The following is a 22,350-nucleotide window of genomic DNA, read 5'->3' as shown; positions in this document are numbered from 1 at the left end:
TTCTGGGCCGATGACGTCGCCATGACCTACAGTATAGGCTATATGCTAGTCCGGAAGTGGCCTAGCGGATCTGGTGGGTCATGGGGAAATATAAATCCGTCGGATTATCTATTCCAGCGGATGCCGAGATAGCACCTTCTGTTTTCAGACTAGTGTTATTCTCAGCCAAAGGTGGCAAGCGGTAAATAATGGCAGTACCGTGACAGTTGTTCACCGCCACGCGGCGAGTCATTGCAGGCGGCGAGTCTCCGAGTCTCCGTGCCTAACCTAACCTAACCTAACCAACTCTCTTTCTTCCCTTTGTCAACTTGTCTTCGCTTTCAATGCGTTTGGCGTGAACATCGTCGTCTGGTTGGGTCTCAATGACCACCATGTTGATGCGCTTTATCTTTATGCCCTATCTTTTGCGTTTGAATTGTGCACATTTATAGTCGTCTTTGGTACTCGAAAGCTTTCTACCCTTTCTGTTTTGCAAGCCCCGCGTATTGCCACCAGGCACATCCCTACTACGAACGGAATTCTACACCACATTGTAGCTGACATCCAAGTCCATTGCTGTCAATGCCATCGTCGGCTACATCTTCTTCGAACTGGGATTTCACTCCGGTGATCAACCTACTGCGCTCGCCGACGTACAGCAGCGGTGACCGTTCCATCCCTGCTCGCCACAATGACTCCCACCAAGCTCCATCCACTCCCGGCACGGTTGCTGCCCAAGGTCTAAATGACTCGGCACCCGATCTGAAGCACGAGAGCGGTGGACCCCCAAAGCTTGGTGATTTCTCCTCCCTATGGGATTTCCTTGGCAACACCACGCCTCCTGTCGGGGCAGAAGCTGGACTTCGTCAAGCGACCAAGGAAAGCATTGTCGAACAACCTCCACAGCAGCCGAAGCGGATTCAGATACTCAAGCGTCCCTCTCACGGGGACACCAACGTTGATAGCCCGGATAAAACGCTTCCGCGTACGCCTCCTCGGCCGATCCCCACTTCGGATGTGTCCAAGTCCCATGAGACTACCGTCGAATATCGTACCACAAAACACCGTAACCAAACCAAGCAACCAACCTATGAGCCTCACTTGTCGGAAGGCACTGTGGAAGCAGAGTCCGACAACCCGAGCATCTTTGATTCGTCTTATTCCAAACGGCGCGTCGTTTCTTTCGTCCCGTCTCAGGTGGGCATAGCGGAGGCCTTGAGTGAGTCGTCCGAGACCCCGCCATCCTCGTTTGATGAAGCCGATGGGGCTTTAGCCCCTATCGCTATCCAAAATCTCCCGGGGGGCGCCATCCGCGTGCAGCCCGTTGCGTACAAGTCGGCAGCCGATCGAAAAGTCGGTCTCTTAACCAAGCTGTTGAAGAACTTTCCCGACTATGCAGAGACTATAACTCGAGTTGGTCGGGCTGGGAAGTCCAAACCGGGTTCTTCTACATGTCGCCCGATTCATGTCTTTGTCGATATGTCTAATGTAAGTTATCTTTCCCGTAAGTGTCGGTCAACCTCTGCTGACTATCGCTATTGGCCAGATCATGGTTGGGTTTCACGATTCCATGAAAGTATCCCGAAACATCCCTGTGAAAACACGGATTCGCCGCTTGCCACTCTCATTCCAGAACTTCTCATTGATCTTAGAGCGTGGTCGGCCAACGGCCAAGAAGGTCTTGGTGGGCTCCGACCGCTTCGCTGCGATCGACGACGGCGAGAAACTCGGCTACGAGACGAACATTCTCGACCGAGTGCATAAGGTGAAACAACCGACTCGTCGTCAGCTGAAATACCGCAAAGGTCCTCGGGCAGGCGCTCATGATGGAGGCAGTGGTTCTGAAACGAACGACGCACCGGAAGAGCGCTGGGTCGAACAGGGGGTGGACGAAATTCTGCACCTGAAGATCCTGGAAAGCCTGTTGGATACAGATGAACCAGCGACCATCGTTTTAGCTACGGGGGACGCGGCGGAAGCCGAATTCTCCGGAGGATTCATGAAGATGGTAGAGCGAGCGCTGCGGCGGGGATGGACGGTGGAACTGGTGAGCTTCTCCCAGGTCACCAGCTACGCCTATCGCAAGAAAGAGTTCCGCTCGAAATGGGGGAACAAATTCAAGATGATCGCGTTGGATGGATATATCGAAGAGCTGTTGGACATGTGATTCGGATGGTCTGGAACCAGGAACGCTCTCCTTTAACCTTTTTGCCTCTGAGCTAAGATACCTTTAGATATTAGTAGTGGGGCCATCAGGCATATTTTCGCAAGCCCTATAGTCAATCAAAGTTGTCGCTCTCTTTTACATGTTTGATATGTAGTCTAGACCGTAGTCCCGTGAGTCACGCCGAGGGGCAACTCGTATGCGATGACCCCGCCTTCCAGTCAAAAGTCGATAAGCTCACCGCCCGCCAACGCGACGAGACGTCATGTCCCTCATTGGCCCGAAAAGCTTCAATTTCCATCCCAAAGCAGAAATCATCTTCTTCCTCATCTTCTCCTGATTATACAACAATCCTCCTTCATGACTCACGGCATTCTCAGAAGATACCTATAAAGATACATCACCATCATCTAGAGAACACCAACACCACAATCCCTTCAAACCACACCCACAACACCTCCAACGCAAAACCACCTACCCCGCATCACAATATATCAACCAACAATACCCCCCCCCCAAAAAACCGAAAAACAAAACAAAACACAAAACCAGAAAAATGACAACATACACCCCCCGCGACTTCTACGGTGGCGCAATCAAAGGTCTAATCCCGCAGAACTGGGTCGACGCAAGGTCCGTAACCCCTATCCAACACCCTCTATATAAACCACAAACACATACACATACAACTCCCCTCCAACATAACCCCAACCCCCCCCCCCAATCAAACAATCTCAGAACCCACAACTAACAAAAAGAGAGAAAACAGTAACGTCCGCGAAATCCCCTCCCACCAAGAAGTCTACCTCTCCCGCACAACCCTAACATCCCAAATCACCGAAATCAACCAACGCGTCACAGACCCCGAGACATCCTCTCTCGATACTCTCATAAACACACAACTCCAATCCCAGCCACTCAACCCGGACGCAAAAGCAGCCCTGTACCATGTCCACGACCTCTGCGATGAGGACGATAAGTTGGAGATCGTGACGGCGCCGACACGGGTTATTTTGAGGAAATTCCCGGCTGGGGTTGTGGGGTATCGGGGTGTTGTGAGGGTTGTTTCTCCTAAGGCTTCTTCTAGGGCTGGGGCTAGGGTTGGGTCTGGGGTTGGGATTGGGGGTGCGGTTGCCGGGTCGAGTGCTGAGGGGGAGTTGACTAGTACTGTGACGTTGTGGTATTTGGTGGTGAGGTTGGTGGAGCAGGAGACGGATTTGGTGGTGTTTGTTAATGTGCCGAGGGAGGAGTTTGAGAGGGCTGGGGATTTGAGGGGGTTGGAGGCGGAGGAAAGGTTGGCTGAGGGGTTGATTGATGGTTTAGTACAGGAGTTGGAGGTTGTTGATTGGGGTTTATTTTGTTAGGTTCTTTTCTTGGGGGGTTATTTGAGGTTGTCTGGGTGTGTATGATTGAGTTATGGATTTGGGAATATTGGTTGGGATTGACTGTACTGGGGAGGATTTTATGGGATCTGCTTGTTTGCATGGTGGATTTGGTATCAATGGGTTAGGACTTGCATACGTTATCTTGGATGAGAGGGATTGAGACTAACACGGACATGTATATAGATAGACTAATTAGATAGCTTAGTGATAGTCAATCCGAAATCAATCGATTATGAGCTTCAGAGTATAGCGGTGTATATACAAATTCATATGTGCTCATGGCATAAGGATCGTTGTGTACATGAAACACCAAAGACAAATTTCCCAAATGAGAGACGGACAGGCATATCATCGCTAAAGAGAGAACACCATAGATATATCGTCATCAAATGAACGCTGAAAATGACAGGCAAATCTTCCCGAAATGTATGTAGAATGAGAGACAAATCCGTAAACACCTTCAATGACTTTGAACAGCCGCCAGTACCTCAGTTGCCCAAGCTGATCTCCCCTAGCACGTTCGCGACCTCGTCGACGGCCACTTTCTCGGAATCTCCAAGGGGCTGTTTCTTTCGGGGTGAGACACTCCGTGGCTTTGGTTTGATCTGCTGGAGCAGGCCTTTGCATTTCCCACATCGCGACTTGGTAGTATCGATGCTCTTTGAATGACGTCCATATGTCTGACCGCAGTCCACACAGCTCCATACGTACTTGTAGTCGATTTTGTAGCTGTGCTTGGTCGTCACTTCGAAGCGTCCGCCATAGACAGGGTGGTCCTTCAGAGCTTCTTTGCACTTCAGCCCCCATTGCTTAAAGCTTGCTCCATGGGGGTTATTGTGGACGTTGGAGATGATAAAGTTAGCCAGGTGGCAGTACTCGTGAGCTAGCGTGTTCAGCAAGCGATCCTCGTCATCAATTATCCGTTCAGCCAGTTCGATACTAGCATGGTGCTTGGATAGAGAGCCTCCAGGCGTCTGGGGCTCTGTCCCAAGCGTACCCTCCGTTCGCAGCTTCTCTCGCTTCCAGTTCGCCCGTCCAGCGGTTGTCTGAAGTGTCTTGCTCCAGATGATCTGGACACCACCCGTTTCCTCGGCTATTTCTTGGATACGGCCACCAGTAACGTGGTCATCTAGAACCTTGAAGAAGTCTTCTGCGACAGCGGCCTTCTTATTATCAAACGACTTCTTGCGCTCAAGGGCGGCTTTCTTCTTCTCCATCTCGGCCTTTTTCAGGGCTGTCTTGCTAGGAGGCTTGGCTGCCTTCTTTGTTGTTTTGTTTCTAGGCATGATCTCGGGGTCAACCTCGTTATCCGACTCCTCGAGTTCCTGCAGCAAGTTGTGTAATTTGCGCGGTGAATGTTGATCGATCCAATCGTTTGTAGCTTCCTGGGACCAGAAAGCATCTACGCTCTCGCGATATGGTGTGGGTGGAATATGCGTTTTGCCTTTTGAAGCTGATTTGAGAGTGGTTTTAGAGGGGCTGGCAGGTGGTGTTTCCAAATTCGCCTTTTCGGCCTCTGAGGTTTGCGAGCGAGGCTCAAAACCTCCTAGAAAGCTATACACAGTCAATATTTTATGCTTTTAAATATGCAGCAGCGTTGAGACCTACTTTTCCAAATCTTGTTGGAGTTGAGCGGACGGGTCATATTCATCAGCGTCCATTTCATCAACAGCAGCTACCTCAGCAGCAGCCTCCTCAGCAGTATCGTGGTCGACCTCATTATCGTCAACGCCAGCGTCATCGTCCTCCATATCCAGACGGCTCATCTTCTCATCGATATTAGAGGTATTACGGAATAGCTTTCTTGGACTGGCCTGGTGGTCAGAGGGCATCGAAACAGCAGCTGGTAAAGAGGGCTCTAGACGAAGGCTTGTATTCGCCGAGCTCTCCAAGGCCCTCTTTATCTGTTCCTCAGGGTTCAGCCTTCTGCCCCGAACCAGTCTCCTTTTGACTCTCGGCGGCGAAGGTGCCCTCTTCATCTCTTCCGGTTCTGACTCACTGGCGGATGCCTCGTGGCGGCTAGGCTCTTCGCTATCACTAACAATGAAGTCATCCAGAGAGTTGAACCCATCATCACTTTCCTCATCTTCGGACCGATTTGCCGGTTGGCGATAATCCCGAAACTGCCGGCCATTTTGTCTTCTAGTATTCGTCTGCCGGGGTTCCCTTCTGGTAGGAGACCGCCGCGTTGAGGATGCATCAGATGGGTTCCGACTGATAGAGGAGGTAGTGGAGTAATCCTCGACAACCTCCTCGACGGGGTAATTCTCCTTGGTGTAATCATAGAGCTCGGACTTCCTTGTCGACCGGCTCCTAGAGTGTCTCGACTGCGGCATCAGCAGCGAATTAGCACGTGCCAACTGCAACGGGTCACTAGGACGTCCTTCGGTCGAAGAGCGCGTAGTCGAGGAGCGCATAGTCGATGCAAAGGAGACATCGTCAGGGTCACTCAGTCCATCACTGTCGGAAAAGATATTGAACGTCCCACTGGATACCGTTCCGCTCCGTTGCAGCTTTCTCTGTCGTTGAACAGGCTTATCATTTGTCGTCGTTCTCGCCGTCGGCCGTTTGAACTCTGGTTCGTCGAATAATGTCCCCGAGTGGTCTCCCACCTTGGGAGTGGGCGACGTATCTCTGAATCTGCTCGAGAAGACCGAGTTGGTATTGGACTTCAGTTTTCGGACTGATTTGGTCGCATTCTCGCGGGTGCCGCCTTGTTTGACGGGGCTCGTTGGGTTGAGTCGAGCCATTGTCGTTTTCGTTGGTATATAGATATCTGGTTTTGGTGATATATGATTGTGCTGGTTTGCTTTGGTGGTCGGAGTTTAGTATGACATGTCAAGTACCCGGTCTGTTGAATATAACCAGTGCCGGAAATATAAGTAAAGCTGGATGGAGATATTGCATGAGCTCGAGCTGCTTTCGAGCGGTAGTGTTGACGATATTGAGTTGCAGCTGGCGGAGGGTCGTTGGCATGGCAACGCTTCCTGCTGATCCGTGGGTTGCAAACGCCATGTCCAAGGCAATGAATATTCCACGTCTCCTTGTGGAGCAATAGTAGGAGCACAAAAGGAAAGAGAAAAAAAAATTAAAATAAAATAGAGTAAAATAAAATAAAGATAAAATAAAAAAAGGCCTAACGTGGATCGAGCGGGATCTCTCTCAGTTATGTTATCACAACACCAATACAGTCTAAAAGACCACTTTATATACTCTAAGTCTACATCAGCGTGCCATATCTAGTTGTCATCTCATACGTCTATTGTTGATTAACTATCTTGTAGATCTGCATGACTCTCCATGTAAAGCTAGGTGTGTTCCCTGTGTTGGGCATGTTCCCGTGTGGATGTATATATCCGCCGAAAATATATATCCGCCATCTACTTCGGGTATGGTACACACCAGCTGTTTATTAGTATACGTAGTCTATAACCCTCTTAATCGACCTTATACTACCAATCAAGGTCACTGAAGCCATGAAAAGCCAGCCGTATGATCAACGAACCCTTCCTCCCATCCATGGTGCAGGCTCAAGCGGAAACGGCGAAGCGATCACTATGCCACTCAACACGGTGTAAATCCCGCACCATGTTATTAATATGCTGCTCTTCTCTATCCGACACCAATTAATCCAATCATCGAGGTTTAGCATATGTCTGGACTAGGGTAGATTGTGTAGGACTACCATACTGTTCGATCGAGCAGAGTCGTGTATTGAATATACCTCGCAGGAAAGAGAACGCGGCGCTTGTTTATCTTGGATGTGCCGATTACCATATAGATAAAAAATACTAGAATTAGAGATTTAAGGAGTCTAGATAGGAAAGCCAATCATAAGAGTCCTCTAACAGTGTCATCTGACCCTAGGACTGGTCATACTTACGTGAAGTCACCCATGAAACCAATTGACCTATTAAAATATATAAAAGACGATGCCAAATACAGTATACCTGCAGTGGTAATACTTATACAGCAAAGAAGTTCGTATTGAGAAAGGCAGATTCACCGCTAGGATGTACAAGAGTATCGATCACACCGACATGTAGCAGAGCTAACCCGCTTGCACACTGATCGGCAGGAAATGGGGCTACCGTCCCACTATGAGGCGAGAAGGAGCGAACGGCCCCTACAGGACGATCATGCCCGCACCGGCGACCATGGCCGTCACCACATAGGCGCCGAGCTGGAAGATACCAACGTTGACGCTAGAAGGAGCGACCAAACCGCCGGCAGATCCAGAGCTAGATGCAGCAGCACCATCGGAAGCACCAGAGCCAGCAGTACCAGTGGGAGAAGATGTAACGGTGCCGGTACCGGAAGTGCCGGCCTCCTTGAGGAGTGCAGAGCAAGCACTGCCGCCGCTCTTCGAGCTCTGGGTGGTAGCAGCCCCGTTGAAGTCACAAGCCTTGTCACCGTTACCCTTTGCTTTCTGGTTCTGGTAGTAGAGGTTGATTGCGTACGACAGTTGCTGCTGAGGAGTGCACACACTGTAAGCGCCATATTTGCCAGTGGTGGCATTGGTGGTGATTCCATCGCAGACGTCGTAGCCGCAAACAGTACCGAAGAGCTTATCTAGCTGCTCGCCGGATACTTTGTCCTTCAGAGCGCAGCTTAGGCTTTCCTCCATGCAGGAGCAGAGGTCTTGGTTTGGAGAGGGAGGTAGTGGGCTGGAGGTTGCCAGCCACTTGTCATCGACAGTCGGACAAGACTGAAGAGCAGTGTTTGTCGGCTGATAATCGCCCTTCTTGGTGCCAGAGGGGGTTGCGCTAGCCAACTCCTTCGACAGGTAGCTGAAATCCGCCTTAGTGCTGACCTTGTTGCCATCAACAGACACCAGGCCTAGTACAATCAGCCGATAAGTTATAAAGATAGCCAATGTCGACCTTACCATAGTTATTCTCTTCCTGGAAGTACATATACACAATACCTCCCGACCAGACATCAGCCATCTTGTCTCCGTAAAGAGCCTGGACTTCCGTGAACTTGCGAGGCTGAACAGCATTGCAACCATACTCAGCAAAGAAGACAGGGACAGTGTAGTCCTTGAACTCCTCAGTACGAGAAGCGTACCCGGACTTCTCGTAGTTGGAGTCACCACACCAAGAGTACACATTGTAACCCCAGAAGTCAATACTGTCATCCGCGCTGTTACAGTTAAAGTAGTTGGCCATGTTTTTACGGATGCTCGAGTCATCGCTAGTAGCATAGCCAACACCCATAGAACGATAGTTCTTGGCCTTAATATACTGCTTCGTGTCACGGACAGCAGCCTTGACAAAGGCACTGGCAGACGTGGTATTCTCACTGTTGGAGACCTCATTTCCAGCGAAGAAACCAATAACGTTCGAGTATTGCGACAGCTCATCAACCACGGTCACATATCTATTGTACAGGTCGTTATCCCACTTTGGTTCGTTGCGATTAATAGAATCACCCGGGGACGAGAGATCCGCAATGACATAGATACCGGCGTCACTGAGAAGGCTCATACACTCCTTATGATCGGACTTAGGATCGATAGCATACACGCGAATGGTGTTAGTGCCCAGCTTTTCAAGATAAGGTACATCACGCTTGCAAGCATCGGCGTCGGCAAGGGGATCCTTGAAACTGTTGGCGGAAGAATCGGGACCAGAATACTCCTCTTCATAGTATGTTAGCTTATGTCACACCGATGATATTAGGGACAGCGAAGAACCCACGCTGGTAGGCAACACCGCGAATGTAACTGGGGTTTTGTTAGCACAAAGTGAAGAAACGGGATCGTCAATAGAGGGTCTACACACAACTGTGTGTCGTTGCTCTTGTAGAAGAATTTAGAGCCCTTGATGATGATGGGGTCTAGGTCAGCTGCAATAACACTGCTGGCGAAGAGTGAGGCGCCCGCGACAATACTGGACAACTTCATGTTGAATGCGCGGACGAGGCGTTGTAGAAACTATTGGCAAGATTGCCAGACACTCAAAAGTTTGGAGATAGAATTCCACTTGTACTACCAAGGCCAAAGATGAATAGTTTGAATAATGAATGACGGGAATAGATATTTGAAACCAAGATATTAATGCTTAGAAAAGACAGCAAGCGAGGGACCATGGACAAGGAACGACTGGAATCTATAGACGAAAGGAAAGTAATGATTTAACGGCGAGAAAATCTTGCGCATCTAACAACAAAGACAGTCGCCACGAGGACGTCCCTGGGACCGGGTTCTCTGCATATTCTTCTATAGGTTTGAAGTGGGCACTCAGGGTCAAGGGACTTCAGGGACAAATGCCTCAACCGCCCGCTTCTCTGGAGCCACGAGAGGCATAGAACGGGACGGGATAGCCAGACACCCACAATGACCTTCCTCTAAGGATATGATAAGTATGATGATCATTGGTGATAGTCAGTGATATTCCTGTCTGGCGGCTGTCATTTGTCCAAGCGCGTTGTGCAGGGATGGGTTGATATCAGAGGCCTCAGGAACGCGCAATCCCGGTCCACAACGGAAACAGATCAGAGGGGTCGATGCTGTCCAAGTGAAAAGCTTAACGGTTCACCCGCCTATAAATGATATATATATAGAGAAGCTTAAACGAGACACTGACCTCGAATCTGTCCCACAGTTACGACCCTGACCACATCACCATCATTTGCATGAGACCGTCTGGGGTATCCGACCATGCTGAAGCTTTGGGAAACCATGGCTTAGTAGTCTGATTAAGCTCAGAATGCCCACCGCGATGGACGTGCGACTGTAAACTTGTATCCACCTGATGTGGCGGACACGGGTTGATCGCTGAATGCAGAATATCTGTCACTTGTCTTTTGTTTGTGGCTCACTTAACCCCTCTGTGAGAAGGCAACACATGTGTCAGTACACATCAGCTCCTACGAAGCGTCAACATAATGAATTGGAGCATGATGAATCCAGTCGCTGCATCCGGAATATGCTTGCATGCAGGGTTTCCGGTCCTCTAGAGAATGTTGATCTCAAGAGAATCTTAATATTGTGTAGGCAGGAGCCCCGATCCATTGATTGTGGCGAAGCATCATCTCTGGAATTGTGAGTGGCAGGCAGCGATTGTAGATCCATATTCCCTTTGACGGTTGAACGTCCCTATGACGATCTTTCCTTCTCCGTCAGTGGATCAGGGTCCAATATGAAACCTCTTGGATGAATAGACACTTACGGAGTACGGCTAGAGAAACAAGCTTATCTAAGTCGAAATCTTTTCCCACGCCTGTGTATGCTCGGTACTATTCACTGAGTGCCAGCATCATCCACCGAGCTCTAATGCAAGAATGGTAACCACGGGCCAACGGAGTCCAAGTCATATGAAAGTCACGCCTCGATGTTTGCTGGGATTGTTCTATAAATTATATTAGTAATCGCGGTCATGCGAGTGTAACGAAAAACAGGAATCAGGATAGGTGTAACCTTACACCATTACAATGAGAAATAGCAATGACGACGATTGAAGGTAATAATTATTATCTATCGATTGGATATTAAGGAATTACCGACTAATGATGATCCTCAAAAGCTGAAACTTGAAAGCCCCCCTTTTTTTCCTTTCCACACCTTCGACCGAGGGCTGGACCATTGGAAGCCAATCAAGCAGAGGCCGTTGTGGTCCTTGCCGGTTTGCCACCCGCAGGCTTGTGGCTCCCGGTTGGCCAGTCGTCACGCCAGCCCCCCTCCTCTACGATTTAAACAGAAAAAAAGATCAAATCCAACTCAGCCACCTGTTTACGGATTGGTCAAGATCATGGTTCTCTTAGTGAAACTGGCGAATCAGTCCATACCTACTGTAGTATGGAGTACTACTAAGTAATATGAAGAGGGTGGGTGCAGCTGTACTTTCTAGGTAATACTGTAAATAATCCACACTAGAGAAACGTTCATGAATACCTAGTAATGGACTAATGGTAAGGCTCCATTCTCATTTTTGCTTATTCCCCCCGAATTATTTCTAGAAAACAATAGCGAACCCTACGGCGGGGGGTGATATACGTAGCCCAATTCATACAACAACCCACTTTTTCCACTCCAGTCCTATGTCGGAGTAGCTTGTAGAAGCGGAAAGAAGTCTAGATTACGAACCAGAAGAAAATGGAAAAGCTTGATAAAAGCGACTGTAGTTGGCATACTCTGCAAGGGCAGGGGTATGAAAGGTCCACTTATCACTTGTTTCCGGGCGCATATGTACGAAAGTACCTGTCTGTTCTGCACGTAGAAACGAGAGAAGCCTCTGACAAGAGTTCCTGTACCAAAAGTCCGATCGAAGCTCTTTAAATTCGCCACTTTGGGGGTTTTGAACAAGCTCGGACAAGAGAAAAGTAAAGAAAAAAGAAAAAACATTCAGCCACTGGTTCATAGCAGATACACTGGAAAAGGAAATCGGAGTGTTCATCATTATAGTCGCAGTTGGTTCCATGGGTTCAGAACGGAGAGAGATCTCAGCAGCGATTATCGCCGTTCCGATATTTTTGGAAACTTTCAGCTTGCATGGGTTGGAAACTTGGCAGAAGTCGCATTACCGATGATAACATCACTTGACACGCCCCTGTCCACCCCTACCTAAATATATACCTATACTATCTGAATATTATTACTAGTAGTATCCTCCCCCTACCTCTTTCCCGAGGTAGTCGTCCATGCCATATATAGAGTTCTCCTATGTCCTGAGCTCTGTTGATTCATCCATAAACCGTAGATTTTATGCCCGTATTGTTATACATAAACAGTACACGGTATACAATGAGGTGGGGCAAGTGGAATTGATTACAGAGTAGCTTTAAGCCAATCACTACATCGCATGAGATACAAAGAACTGGGCACATGTGCAGCTCCCATGGAACCGGACAAAGCGCATTATATTTATATCATTCAAATGTACCTGGTTTAGAAAGGAAAAAAAAGGAAAAAGGTAGGGAAGAAAAAAGAGGTGGAAAAAGCAAAACAAGAAAAGAAAAGAAAAACCAAGGTTACTTATCAAGTCAAAAGTGGGGTTCGCTTCAATCCTCACTGGTCTGGTGCTCCTACTCCGTATATACGATATGGTTTGGACTACTAGTACATACAGTTGGCGTTCGATATCCTGGATGATTGTTGGCTGCAGGAGGAGCTAGTAAGGTTTAAGGTAAAACCAATGACCTTCAGTAATCAATCTTATTGCAACAGCAATCGGAATTAATCATACAGAGAAAATTTCGAAGTATATATACATTACTTGTTTTATCCATATCGACCGTCGGAGTATAAGAATATCAAATATCCTAGGCGGAGGACAAAACCTCAGCTGGGCACAAGGGCGATAGAGCATCGTTTTCCGAAGATATTTCTGAACATATTCACTCTTGAGTCCAAGGGGTCCCGACCCAATGGATACATTCACTCTGGAGGATTTACAAAGAGCCGGGGCAAAGGGTTCTGTCTAAATGCCATTGTACATGCCGGTGACAAATGGTAAACAATCGGCTTTCAATTAAGGTGTTCACATATTTGACCGTAACTCAGGGACCTATGGGTCTACCCCCGCTTTTCACTTTCCTCCATTGAACATCTGTTCTTGTAGAACGCGTGTGGACGGTTTAGTAGATTGCCTTTAGAGGTTAGCCCAGGCTGTCCGAAGACATCGAAAAGCTAGTCTATTCTATCGATCTTGGGAGCTGTGCATGTTCTACCAAGGTAGACGCCATGCTTCCTGTCAGCGGCATTATAGCCGCCCCAAGGGTAGGCAGCATATTTCCAAAAGGTTATGCATAGGCACCGGAAAGTTTCTAAGTTATCATGTCACCTAATGATTGAAGTAGAAAGAGATACATATGGTCTGTCGTTCTATGTCTTTACTTCCACTAGTGCGGTGTTGTCTAAGCCGATATATATAATAGTAGCCTGTGCTGCTAAATTTAACATCGGCCTGGCCTGTCTTGATCATGCCTTGCGGAGTAAGTGGCAGGTGTTTTAATATATGATTTTGTACTTCAATTATTGGCTGAATATGTGCTACACAGTGCAACTCTAGTGGCAATGAAGAGTAAAACACTCGAGGGCCCTGTATCCCAATCCTTCATGGATTTGACGGTGGGTTGTCGGTGGCAATTCTAAATAGGAATGGAAGAACGGATTTAGGCTGGTAATTGACATTACCTGATTCACGGACCAACGAATCTACTCTAGAAAGTGGCCTCAACAATAGTACATACATAGTACATACATAATAGGAACCATTTAGAAGGCATTGATAAAAAGAACTTCTATTATGAGCACGAAGTAAATGGGTTGTTCACCTTCCCCAAGTGTGTTGTATTGACTATTTTAGTTGATTGCTCTCCCTATCAAAACACCCAGCTAGGGCCACCGAGAGCAATGGGTGTGCTTTCCTTTGGTTATTAGGAGTTGGTTCAGGCACAGAAATGGACCCGTGGATAAAAGTTTTGTGTACCGGAGAACCTCCATCGGACGTACGTATGCGTTGGTGATAGTCGAAAGAGCTGAATCATAATAAACAATGTGGGCGTCGACTGCATAGCGACGCGTTCATAACACTTGCGACTAACAATCGCCGTCGTAGTGGCAGCATCAATTCAAAGTTAGAAGTGGAATGAGCCAATGCCATCCCTGCATACTTTCCAGTGGTAAAACAGAAAATAGAAAAGAGAAAAGAAGGAAAGCAAAGATACGGTACGTCTGGTATTGAGTTGTAATTGTAGTAGGTTATCCGCGTGGGGCCTATTCGCTGAGGCTGGTGGTGGACCCGGTTTCAGGGGGGCCGCCGCCAGCTTCCATGGATTCCGGACGGTCGCAACCAATGATGACTTATCACTGCACAACTAAAATTTGGCCTCTTCAAAAAATCAGGTTGCTCCTGCTGGATTCAACAGTATAAGCCCAATTTTGAACCGTTCGAGAGGAGGGTTGCGCCCCAGCGGTTTGCAAAATGTAAAAGTTACTAATCGGAGCAGAGTTTGCAATACTGTATCATTCATCTCTCTGGATGGATGGTGGATAGCGAAGTGTGGAAGTGGTGAGGGGCGGGCCGAAAACAGTACTACCTCTACGTACCGTAGGTACGTAACCAAACCGGTACCGACAGTGGTACCATACGTTCATACGTGGATGGATGAGTTAGACTCAATGCTGTGGATGGAATATGCGTGTATGTAACTTCAACCTTAGCTGAGGTCGAGTAATTCTCTTTCCAGTTGATAGAACCTTAGCCACCAACATGTATGGGCCAATAATTACAGGGGGCGGGAGGGCAACCTTGAGAAAGCTTCCAATCAGGAAAGACTGGTGATGTGTCCAGATCATGGACGATTTGATGATTAATGTCTCCTAATACCAGAGCGGTATCCAGGCGCCGGGTGCAGTAATACCAAGTAATGTGGTATGGTCCAGTCAGCGGTGCAGAGTAAACACTTTTCCACCGAAATTTTATTCCATTGGGTGTAGTCTCTGTCCCGCGAACAGAATTGTGTATCACCTTACCAGACACGGAGAGGGGGGAAACTGTTGCCTCCCGGGAGGGTATATTGTGGGTCCTTTCCCCCCGATACAGGTAAGGTACGGATAGGCAGGTACTGTCGCGAAGTAAATTGAGCAGATCCAGATCCCAAAATAACCACCAGGCCCCATACTCACCAGTATTTTTCCTATTCCCTGCTGGGTTTGGGGTGGACAATCGATTCCCTTTTCACCACTAATCGTCCAACTCAAACACTATTCTCTCTCCTCCCCCCTTCGACCATCGCTTGGGATCTTTCCTTTCCTTTCTTGTCCCTTCACTTTCATCTTTGGGTTCCTGTTCACTCTTTTATTGATTTACACCCAAGGAACGATTGTTGTTTTGTGCTTTTTCTTTTTTTTCGTTTCTTCTCACCTGCTCTTCTTTTTTTTTCACGACTTTTTGTCTGGACTCCTATCCTTCTTTTCTCGCTCTCGTTTGAGAAAAAGAAGAGGGAGGTTCGTCCTAGACTGAGACAGGTTCGGGCCTAGTATCAGTCTAGGTTCTTGATCCGTCTTTGCATCGTTGCTCGATTTTCCTTTCCCTTCCATTCGTTTACAAGAACACTTTAGTGACGACCGTACGGCTCTTCAGCCTATCGAAAAGTGCGATTTAATCATTAATTATCGAATTGATCGAATTTCAGCATTAACGATCGGGGACTGGTGCCTCAAAGCGGCTCGTCGGCATTGCGATCGTTCACGGCACGTCGCCTTTTATCCTGTTCCATTGCAGCTCTCGATACTGAGAGTCCCGTTGATGCAAAAATATTGAGAATCGATCAATTTGAAATTTGGATGGGTCACTGTTAAGGTGAGTCGATTGACGACACTCTTCGAATTTATGGATTTGCTTGCGTGCCAGGGCTAAGCTTGTATTAGAAACTATCACTGCTTGGTTACACTCGCCTTTCAACATGTCAGGCTACAATCAAGGCGGCCATTACGATGATGGCTACGGCCAACATGGTGGCCATGGGGATTCCTATTACCAGGATGAGCATCATGGCCAGGCTTACTATGATCCCAATGACTACGGCGATGGTTACTATGATAGAGGGTACGTGAATAATTCTGCTTCTTGCTATGCCTGATGTGTAACAAGTGACTGATATGTGGCAGCGGTTACTATCCGGATGGTGGACATGGTTACAACCAGGACGGTGGGTACTATGACGCCGGCCACCAGGACGACTACTATGGCGAGCCTTACTATGACCAAGGGAACGGCCAGCAAAGGGGACGGCGCCGCGGCGATTCGGAGGAAGACTCGGAAACATTCAGTGACTTTACCATGAGATCCGAAACGGCACGTGCAGCGGACATGGACTACTACGGTCGGGGGGACGAGCGCTACAACAGCTATGCCGACAGCCAGTATGGCGGACGTGGATACGGCTACCGCCCGCCCTCCTCCCAGGTCTCTTACGGAGGCAATCGGTCGTCCGGGGCATCGACCCCTGTCTACGGCATGGACTACGGAAATGCTTTGCCCGCTGGTCAGCGATCCCGGGAGCCATATCCGGCGTGGTCCTCTGATGCCCAAGTTCCTGTTTCCAAGGAGGAAATCGAGGATATTTTCCTTGACCTGGTCAACAAATTCGGTTTCCAAAGGGACAGTATGCGTAACATGTACGACCACCTTTTGACGCAGCTAGACTCGCGTGCCTCTCGTATGACGCCAAACCAGGCACTCCTTTCTCTGCACGCCGACTACATCGGCGGTGATAATGCGAACTACCGTCGTTGGTACTTCGCAGCTCACCTTGACCTTGATGATGCGGTGGGCTTCTCCAACATGAAGTTGGGCAAAGCCGACCGAAAGACCAGGAAAGCCCGCAAAGCGGCCCAGAAGAAGGCGAAGGAGAACCCGGAGAACGTGGAGGAGACTCTTGAAGCACTAGAGGGCGATAACAGTCTCGAAGCCGCCGAGTATCGGTGGAAGACCCGCATGAACCGCATGTCGCAGCATGACCGAGTGCGTCAAGTGGCCTTGTACCTTCTGTGCTGGGGTGAGGCCAATCAGGTCAGGTTCTTGCCAGAGTGTCTCTGTTTCATCTTCAAGTGCGCGGATGACTACTACAGTTCGCCAGAATGCCAGAATCGGGTTGAGCCCGTTGAGGAGTTCACTTACCTGAACGAAATCATCACTCCTCTTTATCAGTACTGCCGCGAGCAGGGCTATGAGATCGCGGACGGGAAATACGTGCGAAGAGAGAAAGATCACAACCAAATCATCGGGTACGATGATATGAATCAACTTTTCTGGTACCCCGAGGGTATTGAGCGAATTGTGCTGGAAGACAAGACCCGTCTGGTTGACATTCCAACTGCTGAGAGATGGATGAAGCTGAAGGAAGTCAACTGGAAGAAGGTGTTCTTCAAGACATACAGGGAAACCAGATCTTGGTTCCACATGGTCACAAACTTCAACCGTATCTGGGTCATTCACTTGTGTTCTTTCTGGTTCTTCACGGCCTATAACGCTCCGACTCTGTACACCAAAAATTACCAGCAGCAGCTGAACAACAAGCCACCCGGTTCCTACTACTGGTCTGCTGTTGGCTTCGGTGGTGCCCTGGCATGCTTCATTCAGATATTTGCTACTATTTGTGAATGGATGTACGTCCCGCGACGGTGGGCAGGTGCTCAGCACCTAACCAAGCGTCTAATGTTCCTTCTGTTGATGTTTATCATCAACCTGGCCCCGGGTGTGGTTGTTTTCGGCTTCAAGAAGCAGATCGGCGAAACAATTGCTCTTATCATAGGTATTGTTCACTTCATTATTGCTCTGGTGACCTTCTTCTTCTTTTCCGTCATGCCGCTTGGTGGTTTGTTCGGTAGCTATCTGAAGAAGCATGGTCGTCAATATGTTGCCAGTCAGACGTTCACTGCCAGCTGGGCACATCTCCAGGGCAATGACATGTGGATGTCCTACGGTCTTTGGGTCTGTGTCTTCGGTGCAAAATTGGCCGAGTCTTATTTCTTCCTGACCCTGTCCTTCAAGGATCCCATCCGTATTCTTTCTCCGATGCAGATCCAGCGGTGCTCTGGTGTGGAATACCTTGGAACCAAGCTGTGTTACATTCAGCCTCAGATCCTGCTCGGGCTCATGTTCTTCATGGATTTGACACTTTTTTTCCTGGATAGTTACCTCTGGTATATTATTTGCAACACGGTTTTCTCTGTTGCGAGGTCTTTCTACCTCGGTGTTTCTATCTGGTCACCATGGAGGAACATCTTCTCTCGTCTGCCGAAGCGCATCTACTCCAAAGTTCTTGCCACCACGGACATGGAGATCAAGTACAAACCAAAGGTTCTGATCTCGCAAGTCTGGAACGCAATTATCATTTCCATGTATCGCGAACATTTGCTGGCTATTGACCATGTCCAGAAGCTCTTGTACCACCAGGTTCCTTCTGAACAAGAAGGTAAACGGACTTTGCGTGCCCCAACTTTCTTCGTATCCCAGGAAGATCAGTCTTTTAAGACTGAATTCTTCCCACCTGGCAGCGAAGCTGAGCGCCGTATCTCTTTCTTCGCGCAGTCCTTGTCTACTCCCATGCCCGAACCCTTGCCCGTGGACAACATGCCCACCTTCACAGTTCTGATCCCCCACTACAGCGAGAAGATTCTCCTGTCACTCCGTGAGATTATCCGTGAAGATGAGCCTTACTCCCGTGTTACCCTACTTGAGTACCTCAAGCAGCTGCACCCCCATGAATGGGATTGTTTCGTCAAGGATACGAAGATTCTTGCAGACGAAACGTCCCAATTCAACGGCGAAACGGAGAAGACTGAGAAGGATGTCGCCAAGAGCAAGATCGATGATCTTCCATTCTACTGCATTGGCTTCAAGTCAGCAGCTCCGGAATACACTCTTCGCACGCGTATTTGGTCTTCCTTGCGTTCGCAGACCCTCTACAGGACCATTTCCGGCTTTATGAACTACAGCCGTGCCATCAAGCTGCTTTACCGTGTCGAGAATCCGGAAGTTGTGCAAATGTTCGGTGGTAACTCTGAGAAGCTGGAGCGCGAGCTGGAGAGAATGGCTCGTCGCAAGTTCAAAATTTGTGTTTCGATGCAGCGTTATGCCAAGTTCAACAAGGAAGAGCGTGAGAACACCGAATTCCTTCTCCGTGCATACCCCGATTTGCAAATTGCCTATCTCGATGAGGAAGCGCCGGAAAATGAGGGCGATGAGCCCCGCTTGTACTCGTCCTTGATTGATGGACACTGCGAGCTTCTGGAGAACGGAATGCGGAAGCCCAAGTTCAGGATTCAGTTGTCTGGAAACCCCATTCTGGGAGATGGCAAGTCCGACAACCAGAATCATGCCATTATCTTCTACCGTGGTGAATACATCCAGGTCATTGACGCCAACCAGGACAACTACCTTGAAGAGTGTTTGAAGATTCGTAGCGTTCTTGCTGAATTTGAGGAACTGACAACTGATAACGTTTCGCCTTACACGCCTGGTCTCCCTTCGTCGGACACCCACCCGGTTGCTATTCTTGGTGCTCGTGAATACATTTTCTCTGAGAGTGTCGGTGTCCTTGGTGATGTTGCCGCTAGTAAGGAACAAACATTCGGTACCCTCTTCGCCCGTACACTTGCCGAGGTTGGTGGTAAGCTGCACTACGGTCACCCTGATTTCCTCAATGGTATTTTCATGTGTACCCGCGGTGGTATTTCGAAAGCTCAGAAGGGTCTTCACTTGAACGAAGATATTTATGCCGGTATGAATGCTATGATCCGTGGTGGCCGTATCAAGCACTGCGAATACTTCCAGTGTGGTAAAGGTCGTGATCTTGGTTTTGGCTCCATTCTTAACTTCACGACCAAGATTGGTACTGGTATGGGTGAGCAAATGCTGTCTCGAGAGTATTATTACCTGGGTACTCAGCTACCTCTCGATCGGTTTTTGTCTTTCTACTATGCGCATCCTGGTTTCCATCTGAACAACATGTTCATCATGCTCTCTGTGCAGATGTTCATGATCGTCCTGATCAATCTGGGAGCCCTGAAGCATGAGACCATTACTTGTAGATATAACAAGGACTTGCCCATTACCGACCCCCTGCGCCCGACCTTCTGTGCTAACCTTGTGCCTATCATTGACTGGGTCAACCGCTGTGTCATTTCCATCTTCATCGTCTTCTTCATCTCCTTTGTCCCACTGGCGGTCCAAGAGCTCACAGAGAGAGGAGTTTGGCGTATGGCCACTCGTCTCGCAAAACATTTCGGCTCTTTCTCGTTCATGTTCGAAGTCTTTGTCTGTCAGATCTACGCCAATGCTGTCCATCAAAACCTGTCATTTGGTGGTGCTCGTTATATTGGTACTGGCCGTGGTTTCGCAACCGCCCGTATTCCATTCGGGGTCCTGTACTCACGTTTCGCCGGTCCTTCCATCTACGCTGGTGCTCGATTGTTGCTCATGCTCCTTTTCTCCACATCTACCGTATGGAGTGCGGCTTTGATTTGGTTCTGGGTTTCACTGCTCGCCCTTTGCATCTCGCCCTTCCTGTTCAACCCTCACCAGTTCGCTTGGCATGACTTTTTCATTGACTACCGTGATTACCTTCGCTGGCTCTCTCGCGGTAACTCACGGTCTCACGCGTCTTCTTGGATCGCTTTTTGTCGACTGTCTCGTACTCGCATTACGGGTTACAAGCGAAAGCTCCTGGGCGTTCCGTCTGAGAAGGGATCTGGTGATGTCCCTAGAGCTCGTATTACGAACATCTTTTTCAGCGAGATCGTCGCACCTTTGGTTTTGGTTGGTGTTACCTTGATCCCTTACCTGTTTATCAATTCTAGAACTGGGACTATGGACAAGGACAGGGATCCGAAGAATGCTATTGCCCGAATTGCGATTGTGGCTTTCGGACCCATTGCTATCAACGCTGGTGTCGCTGGTATGTTCTTTGGTATGGCTTGCTGTATGGGTCCAATCTTTAGCATGTGCTGTAAGAAGTTCGGTGCGGTGCTAGCCGCCATCGCGCACGCTATTGCCGTTATCATCTTGCTCGTTATCTTCGAGGTCATGTTCTTCCTCGAGGGTTGGTCTTGGCCTAGGTGTGTGTTGGGTATGATCTCGGCGGCTGCAATCCAGCGTTTCGTCTACAAACTTATCATCTCACTTGCCTTGACCCGTGAGTTCAAGCATGATCAATCCAACATCGCCTGGTGGACTGGAAAGTGGTACAGCATGGGCTGGCACTCATTTTCCCAGCCGGGTCGTGAATTCCTGTGCAAGATCACCGAGCTCGGCTATTTCGCTGCCGACTTCGTCCTTGGCCATCTGCTTCTTTTCATCATGCTGCCTGCTCTCTGTGTTCCCTACATTGACAAGTTTCACTCTGTCATTCTTTTCTGGCTGCGCCCAAGGTAAGTTGAACTCCTCGAAATGCCCCCTAGATTGCAATAGTTTTCTGACTCAAACCTTAGTCGTCAAATTCGGCCTCCGATCTACTCTTTGAAGCAGTCTAAGCTCCGCAAGAGAAGAGTGGTCCGTTTCGCAATCCTCTACTTTGCGATGTTGCTCCTCTTCCTCATTCTTCTGATCGCGCCGCTGGTCGTTCGCAAACTGAACATCAATCTGCCCAACATTCCAATGAACCTCTTACAACCCCTTGACGAGAAACACAACAACACCATTTCACAGTATACCGGCAATGGACTTCCAGGTGGCTCGAGCGGGATCCCGGCGTCGGTTCTAGCTTCCGCTACGTACTAGCGGTACAATTGCTTTCTGAAATTCCACGTTGCTGCGTTTTTTCTAGTTTCGGAACGGATTCATGAAAATGAGCTGTATAAAGTATCCAGCGCCTTGAAGTAGCTGCTGTGTCATACATTTGCTTTTCCCTCGATCTTTCTTTTTTTTAAAGCTTCGGGCGTGCAGTTCTGTCGCCGCCTAAGTTTAATGCATTATACTTGTCTATTGTTTTTGTATTCTCAAAGGTGTTGTGTGTTTCATGTGCGGATCATTAGACTTGCGAATTCCTGTATTGTTCCCTTTGTGGCCTACCAAACATTTATTCTTCATTCTATATCTACTTCCGCCTGTTTCTGTTGCAGGACGATCTTCTGGTAGATATGTAGACGTAGAGCGCCCTGATCCGTACGTATCACCTACTAACGACGTGGAACCACGTAGTATGAACTCCTGAGGTTGAAGGGACCGATAGTGTTCCGACTTTGATCTTTAGGAACCCTAACGTGTGGGGCCTCAGGAATGCCTTCCCATCGGTGCCTGGCGGAAGAGCCCAATGCGATTTCCGATCAACCCATGGCATCACGTGCTTCCCGTGTCGGACCATCCAGCCCCA

At 48.6% G+C, this 22,350-nt stretch overlaps 6 protein-coding genes across 6 annotated transcripts; 3 read left to right on the top strand and 3 right to left on the bottom strand.

Moving 5' to 3' along the window:
- Positions 1-260: 260 nt before the first annotated feature.
- Positions 261-2,293, top strand: F9C07_2280273 (uncharacterized protein). The gene is made up of 2 exons (XM_041288542.2): positions 261-1,467; positions 1,526-2,293. Exons 1-2 carry the CDS (start codon positions 562-564, stop codon positions 2,144-2,146), a joined length of 1,527 nt encoding a protein of 508 aa, XP_041139910.1. The 5' UTR covers positions 261-561; the 3' UTR covers positions 2,147-2,293.
- F9C07_2280272 (putative Ran-interacting protein Mog1) lies at positions 2,294-3,777 on the top strand. Its single transcript, XM_041288543.2, has 2 exons — positions 2,294-2,776; positions 2,913-3,777. The coding sequence occupies exons 1-2, from the start codon at positions 2,700-2,702 to the stop codon at positions 3,505-3,507; spliced, it is 672 nt and encodes a 223-aa protein (XP_041139911.1). The 5' UTR covers positions 2,294-2,699; the 3' UTR covers positions 3,508-3,777.
- A 239-nt stretch (positions 3,778-4,016) lies between these two features.
- F9C07_11274 (putative SprT family metallopeptidase) lies at positions 4,017-6,278 on the bottom strand (the record flags this gene model as incomplete). The annotated part of the gene is made up of 2 exons (XM_041288554.1): positions 4,017-5,082; positions 5,137-6,278. The coding sequence occupies 2 exons, from the start codon at positions 6,276-6,278 to the stop codon at positions 4,017-4,019; spliced, it is 2,208 nt and encodes a 735-aa protein (XP_041139912.1).
- Positions 6,279-6,366: 88 nt separating this feature from the next.
- On the bottom strand, positions 6,367-7,425 carry F9C07_11273 (uncharacterized protein; the record flags this gene model as incomplete). The annotated part of the gene is made up of 4 exons (XM_071507587.1): positions 6,367-6,571; positions 6,670-6,720; positions 7,253-7,342; positions 7,412-7,425. The coding sequence occupies 4 exons, from the start codon at positions 7,423-7,425 to the stop codon at positions 6,367-6,369; spliced, it is 360 nt and encodes a 119-aa protein (XP_071366113.1).
- A 229-nt stretch (positions 7,426-7,654) lies between these two features.
- F9C07_2058132 (1,3-beta-glucanosyltransferase gel3) lies at positions 7,655-9,436 on the bottom strand (the record flags this gene model as incomplete). The annotated part of the gene is made up of 4 exons (XM_041288555.1): positions 7,655-8,367; positions 8,417-9,172; positions 9,231-9,256; positions 9,315-9,436. 4 exons carry the CDS (start codon positions 9,434-9,436, stop codon positions 7,655-7,657), a joined length of 1,617 nt encoding a protein of 538 aa, XP_041139913.1.
- Positions 9,437-11,044: 1,608 nt separating this feature from the next.
- F9C07_2280269 (1,3-beta-glucan synthase component GLS2) lies at positions 11,045-22,144 on the top strand. Its single transcript, XM_041288544.2, has 4 exons — positions 11,045-15,836; positions 15,905-16,082; positions 16,145-21,409; positions 21,470-22,144. The coding sequence occupies exons 2-4, from the start codon at positions 15,940-15,942 to the stop codon at positions 21,756-21,758; spliced, it is 5,697 nt and encodes a 1,898-aa protein (XP_041139914.1). The 5' UTR covers positions 11,045-15,836; positions 15,905-15,939; the 3' UTR covers positions 21,759-22,144.
- Positions 22,145-22,350: the final 206 nt, after the last annotated feature.

This window comes from Aspergillus flavus, chromosome 1, assembly GCF_009017415.1.
Source record: "Aspergillus flavus chromosome 1, complete sequence".
Taxonomy (NCBI): Eukaryota; Fungi; Ascomycota; class Eurotiomycetes; order Eurotiales; family Aspergillaceae; genus Aspergillus; species Aspergillus flavus.
Note: the sequence above shows the minus strand (reverse complement) of the source record. Positions and strands in the feature narration are given on the sequence as shown.